Source organism: Gracilinanus agilis, unplaced genomic scaffold (assembly GCF_016433145.1).
Source record: "Gracilinanus agilis isolate LMUSP501 unplaced genomic scaffold, AgileGrace unplaced_scaffold54674, whole genome shotgun sequence".
NCBI classification, from domain to species: Eukaryota; Metazoa; Chordata; class Mammalia; order Didelphimorphia; family Didelphidae; genus Gracilinanus; species Gracilinanus agilis.
The window spans coordinates 1059-9605 of record NW_025389881.1 but is presented as its reverse complement, the minus strand read 5'-3'; the positions used below and the strand labels follow the sequence as shown (position 1 = coordinate 9605).

General features: G+C 38.4%; 1 protein-coding gene and 1 pseudogene across 1 annotated transcript; both read left to right on the top strand.

Moving 5' to 3' along the window:
- Positions 1-685: 685 nt before the first annotated feature.
- On the top strand, positions 686-1770 carry LOC123255957 (C-C chemokine receptor type 3-like; the record flags this gene model as incomplete). Its single annotated transcript, XM_044684665.1, has 1 exon — positions 686-1770. A coding segment is annotated over one exon (1085 nt), but the record flags the coding sequence as incomplete, so codon positions are not given.
- Positions 1771-6956: 5186 nt separating this feature from the next.
- Positions 6957-7336, top strand: LOC123255958 (annotated as a pseudogene).
- The last annotated feature ends 1211 nt before the right edge of the window (positions 7337-8547 follow it).

The window sequence follows — 8547 nt, the reverse complement described above, 5'->3', positions numbered from 1 at the left end:
GCGCCCAGCGTCCTGCTCCGGCGCGCGCGCTCAGATTTCGCGTGCTTTTTTTGACTTAATGGGGTCCTAAGTCTTGCTGCTGTCAGGAACAGGTCCCGGAGCTGCTGATGACTCGATGGGTGCCCCAAACTTGCTCTATTTCTTTTTAGCTGGGTTCGGAGCTATAGGTGAGTGTGGAGGGGGTGGGGGTGGGGCGGTTGCTCAGCTCGCGATTGAGTGAGTGAGAGCCCTTTTTAGCTTGGAAATGTCTCGATTCCACGTACCTTCCACGCTGTGCCCTGTTGTGGGGTTCCTCCGTTCGTCTGGACTTGTTTTTATGTCCCCTTGAGGAGTTTTGTATGTTTCGGTCAGGAGAGGTTAAGAGCTGCTTCTTACTCTGCCGCCATCTTAACCCGGAAGCCCGGAATGTTTTACTTTTAAGAAGTATAATGCCCACTTTGCTCATGGTGCTTCTGTTAAGATATGGAGTAGTACCAGAATTCCATTTTATTTATGCAGTTTTAAACAAAGATAAATGTCTCTCTGTCTTTTTTAACCTCTCTCTATTTTGTCTCCATTTCTGTTTTTCTCTCTCTCTCTCTCTCTCTCTCTCTCTCTCTCTCTTCCACTCTCTCTTTTTGTCCTTCTCTTTTTCTCTCTCTGTCTCCCTCTGACTGTCTGTCTGTGTCTTTCTCTATTTCTCCAGAACATGGCAACATGGCAACATATTCCATGGACATCATGGACATCAGTGAGGAAGCCACTACGTTTGACTATGATTTCTCAATGCCATGCCAAAAGATGAACATTAAGGAACTAGGAGCCAAGTTCCTGCCTCCACTGTACTCCTTCGTACTCATTGTGGGTCTCCTGGGCAACATCCTAGTGGTGCTGATACTTACTAAGTACAAGAGATTCAAGAGTATGACCAACATCTACCTCTTCAACTTGGCCATCTCAGATCTGCTCTTCCTGTTCACACTTCCCTTCTGGATTGACTATGCCAAGAAAAATGACTGGGTTTTTGGGCATACCATGTGTAAGATCCTCTCTGGCCTTTATTACATGGGCTTATATAGTGAAATTTTTTTCATTGTCTTGCTGACTATTGACAGGTATCTAGCTGTGGTCTATGCCGTATTTGCCCTGAAAGCCAGAACAGTCACTTTTGGCATCTTCACCAGCATAGTTACGTGGGGCTTGTCAGCACTGGCAGCTCTTCCCGAGGTCATCTTTCACGAGTCCCAGGAGGACCTGGAGAATCACATATGCAGCCCTCGTTACCCAGAGAACAATGAAGCCACCTGGAAGCGTTTCCAGGCTCTGAGAATGAACATCTTGGGACTCGCTATTCCATTGGCCATTATGATCATCTGCTACACAGGAATCATCAAAAAACTTCTCAGATGTCGGAATGAGAAGAAATATAAGGCAGTCAAACTCATCTTTGTCATCATGATCGTCTTCTTTCTTTTCTGGGCGCCTTACAACCTCACCCTTCTTCTCACCGCTTTTCAATCATCTTTTTTCACGGCAGACTGCGAGAGAAGCAAACAACTGGACTTGGCCATGCAGGTGACTGAAGTGATTGCCTACACTCACTGTTGTGTCAACCCCGTGATCTACGCCTTTGTTGGGGAGCGATTTCGGAAATACCTCTGTCTCTTTGTCCGCAGGCATATTGCAGTACACCTGTGCAAATATATTCCGTTCCTTCCTGGTGAGAAACTGGAGCGGGTCAGCTCTATTTCTCCATCCACAGGGGAGCAAGAGCTCTCTGCTGCATTTTAGATCAGGCTCACATACACCTTTTATCTCTCCAAAAACAGCCATGGTGGAGGCCACAGTGAGCTTGGACACTTTGCCTTTCCAGACTAAACTTTTAGACTCCAGGCAAGAAATCTTGGCTCTGAGACAGAGTTAATACACAGACAGTAGATGGAACTCCCACACAAGAAATGCACTTTCTAGTGGTACAAGGGTCAAGAACTAACCTTGGAAAGCAAATGAAAAAAAATCTTATTTTTTTAAATATTATTTCCTGTAAACTTCCCCTCCCACTCCAGAACAGTCCCTCCCTTGAGACAAAGAAAAACAATTAAGTAAATTAACTGCTAATGACCATACCTGGCAGAATATACTGTATTCTTCCCTAGTAGTCTTCCACTTGTCATAAAAGGGAAGGTAGTTTTCATCATCTGTTCTACAGGACCTTCTTCTTTAGCTTTTAGTTATTCAGAGTTCAGCTTCATTTTAGAGATCTTTTCATTTTTGATGTTGTAGTCACAATGGATCCTTTACTCTCAGGTCTGTTTATTTCTCTCTGTACCCATTTGTATAAATCTTCTCATCTCTTTGAATTTCTCACCTATCATTTTTATGATTAGTAATATTTCATTATATTTCTAAATTGTAGTTTTTTTAGTTATCCCCCAATTTAATGAATACCCACCCACTTTGTGGAAAGTGTACTTTAAATCAATTCTGTAACTACTGCCTTGAAATTTAATGTGTTTGTTGTTCAGTTGTTATCAATTGTAACTTCTGTAAATTTGAAGAAAGGACTTTTAAAATATCATTTTCTATAATATTTTTCTATTTTCATAATGCATTCAAGTTAAATGAAGAGTGTTGAGTATCTAGTTCCTCAATTAGCTTATTTCAAACATGCATCTCTCTTTTTCTAAAGAGTTAATGTTTAATATTTGACCATTTCTGCTGTAGAAGAAAAGATCTGGCTCTGACTATTGTGATGTTAATAGCATTCTTTTTTTTTTTAAACCCTTACCTTCCATCTTGGAATCAATACTATATTGGTTCCAAGGCAGAAGAGCAGTAAAGAACTCAATGGGGATTGAGTGACTTACCCAGGGTCATAAAGGGAGGATCTGTCTGAGGTCAAATTTGAAACCAAGACCTGGCTCTCCATCCACTGAGCCACCTACCTGCCCCCTGGCATTCTTAACAGTTAATTGATTTAATGCATATCTAGTCAAGGAAAATTCACAGAGGACTTGATTTCCCACAGTTCTAGGAGAGGTGAGAGCACAACACTCTATCTCTTAGAAGATTCTGTGTCATCCCATATTAATAGATACTGCTCCCTATGTTTGTGTAAAGCTTTTCAGCAAATGTAGTCTTGAGACTTTCTCACTAAATAACAAAGGCCACAGACACCACCTGAGTATTTGTGGGAAACAAAGGACGTCCATGGGCCACCCATCCTTCATACACATACAAGCATTCTCCTGATTGAAATTACAGGAAATTAATAATAATTAATAATAAAAGTTGGGGGTCTCAGCATAAAAAAAAAACATTTCTTTTGATCCTGGAAAACTTATATAGAATCTGCACCTGATCTCAACATAGATCATGCTAAAGCTGGATTGTGTGTCAGTTGGACTCAGATCCTAATTTTAAAGAGGACTAGTTATAGATAAAGGTTGGTAGGCTTATGGACATTCTCAATATCCCTGGTTGAATCAATCACAGAGACATATATAGAGTCTTTGAAACAAAAAGCTCCATTTGGATTTTGCATTTCCCAGGAGAAAGTGAAGGGAGTCTTCTCATCCTAGTTTCTATTAAAGAGAAGAAAGGAAAATACCAGATTTGCTTTGTGAGTCCATGAGGCCAAATGGTTAATTTATAGTGGAGAGAAAAATCAATTTAATCAGTTTCAAGACTGACTTGACTTGACAATTAATTCAAAATTGTTATATGTACAGTTCTGCATCTGCAGTGATTTCCAAGATTAGCTTTGTCTATGTCATGTTCTAAAAGAAACAGAATTCACAATTCTTTATGGAACTAAGACAGCCCAAAGACTAGAAGCTCAGGAGACTTTGAGGAAGGAATTTAAGGACTTCCACTATTTTTGGTCATGATCAAAGACTGGAATTCTGAGGCTTCCGTAAAAGTGTCCTTTTACATTTGAGGAACTTAATTTGTTATTTACAAAACATCAGGGAATAGAATCTCTTTAAACTGTTGGAAAACAAGACAGCTAGCTTTATAACCACAAATGGATTCATAGCTATATCTTATGCCACAAATTACAATTAATTCTAACTACACTTAAAAAAAACTTTTAAAAATACTGATAGACAAAGGAATAACATATTCTCATTAACTCTGGAGAAAAACAACATTTTTATCTGTGATTCTTATGGGCTGAAAATAATATTTTGTAGGTATACCATGGATGCTCAGGGCTCTGCAGATAGACTCAGGGATTACCTTCCTTAAGCTTACAGAAATACCAGCCAATGACATCCTGGACAGAGTGTTGGATTGGTAGACAAGAAGACTAGAACTTAAATTCTTCCTCAGATACTTTAGTAACTACATGATCCTGGACAAGTCATTTAACCTCTGTCTGCCTCAGTTTCCTATAATAACACCTATAATAACAATTCTTACAGGGTTGTCATGAGAGTCAAATGAAATAATAAATTACTTTATAAATCTTAAAGTGCTATGTAAATATTAGCTATTTATTATGAAATACTGAACAAATATTAAAAATGAGAAATCTAAGAAGAAAGAGAAGATAAAAAACAATAGATTTGATTAAAGATTAAAGGATTTTCTATAATAAAAACAATATTTTTAAAGATAAAAGATATGAATTGGGGGAAATAGTTCATGTAAATAGATCAGATAAAACTTGGTGTCTAAAATTTATAAGAGTTGAAATATACCTATAAGATTAACCTCAACATTAAATTTCCTAATATCAGAGATAAAACAAACTAAATATGCCATCTTGAATCTGCTAGAATGGCAAAAACAGTCAAATTAATGATAAAATCCAATATTGGAAGAGGAACTGTGGGGAAACAAACACTTAATACATTATTGGTGGGACTCTAAACTAGAGCAAATAATTTGAGACCAATAAGGCAACATGCTTAAAATGGACACATAAAATATATCAAATGTTTAGACCTCATAATTGAATTGCTAGGACTTTATCTCAAAGACACAATAAAAGGAAAACCAGATCTGTTTGAAGAAAAATAGACACAGTTGCTCTATTTCTACTAGTAAAAACCTGAAAATAAACTACATAGCTAATTGGAAAAGAGCTGGATATAATGGTATGTTGACATATGTGATATTATAATGGTATAAAAATAAATATGAAGCATCAAAGAAAATATGGAAAGAATTGTGTGAAGTGTTACAAAGTAAAAATGATATAAACAATTATATATTTAGATGGAAGGAAGATAATATACACAATTTTGAGTCATAAAAAATATTTATTTGGCTTGGTTTTTGTTAGTATATTCATTCATTTAATTCTATTATTAAATGCTAAAGATTTAATGCATTAGTTACCCCACTCATCTGATTATTCATTTTTGTTAGAAATTATTCAGTTTATGGGAAAAAGGGAAGAAACAACTTGGATTATAAGTATAATAGGAACAATCTATACATGTTGTCTACAAGCAAACATCTATTGGAGTGTAAGAGCACTACATCATAGAGTTGCACTTAGTGTGTTATGTTTTCAATTTTGTAACAAAGAATGACTTTTGTAGATGAGAAAGCAGACTGAATCCTATGGCTAGGAGAGCTGAAATCCATGTCGGCTGTGAAAAGAAAATTACTCTCTCATCATCACAAACATTTCAAATCACTCTCTTCGTGGTTGCCAAAACTGCAAGAGGAGAAAGTGGGAATTTTTATGATTGGATTAGATATTTAAGGTTTGGTGGCCAGAAATCAATTAACTCAATTTCAAAATAAAAGAGACCCAAGTCAGGATGACTTTTATGGTGATTTATTTACACTCAGGAAGATTGAAGGTAGGGAAAAGAGAGAGAGAAACTCTAGGCCTGACCAGAGGCCCAGATCAGGGAGGTTTCAGAGGCTCCAGCAGGGGGGATGTGGAGGTAAATTAAACAAAGCTTCTAGCCACAGGGCCTCCTCTAAGAAGAGAGGCCTCCTTGAGGGTAGAGCCTCCAGAAACGCCAAGGGAAGAGAAAGAGAGTCAACCTAACTTACCCACGTGACAATTCAAAGAGAAGCAGTCTGAGGTCTCATCCGAGCTCCTTGAACACCAAGTTAAAAGCACCAGAAGCCCTCCACAGGAAATTACCATCATATTTAAAAGATAGCATCCACCTCTAGTTTCACGTGGACAAATGGCAGCCTCGACACTGTTTTGGACTGCCCAGGGGGCAGTCACTTGTTTTTGATTTGTCACTTACTATCATGTGTGGGTCACAGACCTCCCCCTCCCCACTTAATTCTAAGTTGGGTGGGGTGACATTATTTCTGGTAGCTAAAATCTAAAGAATGAATGAAGATGAGCTAATTCCATTTCCACACTTCCATACTTCAAAGGGGCTAAGTTATCTGATATTTAGAACCTATTAGGATGAACTCATTTAATATTTAAAAACTTCTGATTTTTGTGGGGAATTAAACAAGAAGTCTCCACACTCTCTCCTAGACATGTTAAGCTTGTGTTTTCCTAATCTTTCAAATAAAGCCAGCTATAAAACTGGGCATCTTACTTAGATTTTATTTCCTACATGGTTTGGAAAGGAAATCACTATCTTTCAAAAAATACCTACCAAGACAGAATTACTTCCTTCTTACTGGTCTGATGTCTTCAGTTCAAGAAAATAATTTTAGAAACTGAAGAACTGCTTAGTTTTTTCTGTTATTTTCCAATATTTAGCAGTAATCACTCTCAAAATAGGTGATGATACGGTGTCACCACCAAGCCTAGTGTACTACCAAAAGGAAGAAGAGCCTTTTGAGAGCATGGAAATTTTTAAAGCATTCCTGAGCCCTGGAATTTATACTCATTTTTGCTAAAAACAAACAAATGTGGGTCTGCTGCATGCTGGGACCGTGAGGCCCACCTTTCAGTTGCCGCCGCTCTTCACGTGTTCGTGTCGCCCGGGCCGGAACCGGAGCTGGGACCGGGGTGGCAGCTTCTTCCTCCCGGGATGTCCACCGACATCCCAATCAAGGTCCTGCATGAGGCCGAGGGCCACATCGTCACCTGTGAGATCAACACCGGGGAGGTGTCCCGGGGCAAGCTGATGGAGGCCGAGGACAACATGAACTGCCAGATGTCAAACATCACAGTCACATACAGACATGGACGAGTGGCCCAGCTGGAGCAGGTTTACATCCGAGGGAGCAAGATTCGCTTTCTGATCTTGCCCGACATGCTGAAGAATGCCCCGATGTTGAAGAGCATGAAAAACAAGAACCAAGGCTCTGGGGCCGGCCGGGGAAAGCAGCCCTCCTGAAGGCTCAGGTGGCTGCCAGAGGAAGAGGGCGTGGAATGGGCTGGGGCAATATTTTCCAGAAACAAAGATAATCTCATCTGAGGAAGAGAACTCTGTCCTTGTTGTTGTCTGCTTTTAAGGGCTTGGAGCTAGATCTTCTGGGATATCGGCTCTCTCTTTTAGATGAGGGAGGAGCAGGAGGCACACCAGCCAAATAAAGGTGTTTTGGAATTTAAAAAAGGGGGGGAGGAGCAGCTGGGTAGCTCAATGGATTGAGAGTCAGGCCTAGAGATGGGAGGTCCTAGGTTCAAATCTGGCCTCAGACACTTCCCAGCTGTGTGACCCTGGGCAAGTCACTTGACCTCCAATGCCCACCCTTACCACTCTTCCACCTAGGAGACAATACACAGAAGTTAAGGGTTTAAAAAAATGGAAAAAAATAAAAAACTATTTAAGTGAACACAAATAGACATGAAACTAGAGCCCCATAAACTTATGCCTCTCCCTACTTCATTCAGAATAAGTTGATTCTGACCAAAAACAGAAAAAAGAAAATTACAGACTGGTTACTTAATGAATATCAATGCAAAAACTTTAATAAAATACTAGCAAAGATATTATAGCAATATATCGCAAGGATTATTCTCTAGGACCAGGTGGGATTTATACCAGGAATGAAGAACTGGGATGGTTTAATATTTGGTAAACTGTAAGTGTAATTGACCATATCAATAACCAAAACTAACAGAAATCACCTGATAATCTCAATAGATGAGGAAAAAGTCTTCAACAAAATACAATACCATTCCTATTAAAAACACTAGAAAGCACAGGGGAAAATGGGTCAATCCTTAAAAAATTCTATATATTACAAACAAAATCCAGGAGCAAGAGCTAGAAAGAGAAATTCCATTTAAATAACTCTAGACCATACTTGGGAATATACTCACCAAGTCAAATCCAGGAATTATATTGAACACAATTACAAAACACTTTTCACACAAATGAAGTTAGATCTAAACAAATGTGAAGACATTAATTGCTCATGGGGTAGGCTGAACTAATATAATAAAAATTACAATTCTACCTAAATAAGTTTAAATTTCTTCTACCTAAATAAATAAATTCATGCCAATCAAATAAAAAAAACTATTCACTATTTTATAGAACTTAAAAAAATACCAAAATTCATCTGGAAGGACAAATGATCAAGAATATCAAAGGAATTAATGAAAAAATGTGAAGGATGGTGGCCTATCAAATCAAATATCTAACAGATATCAAACTGTACTATAAATTAGTA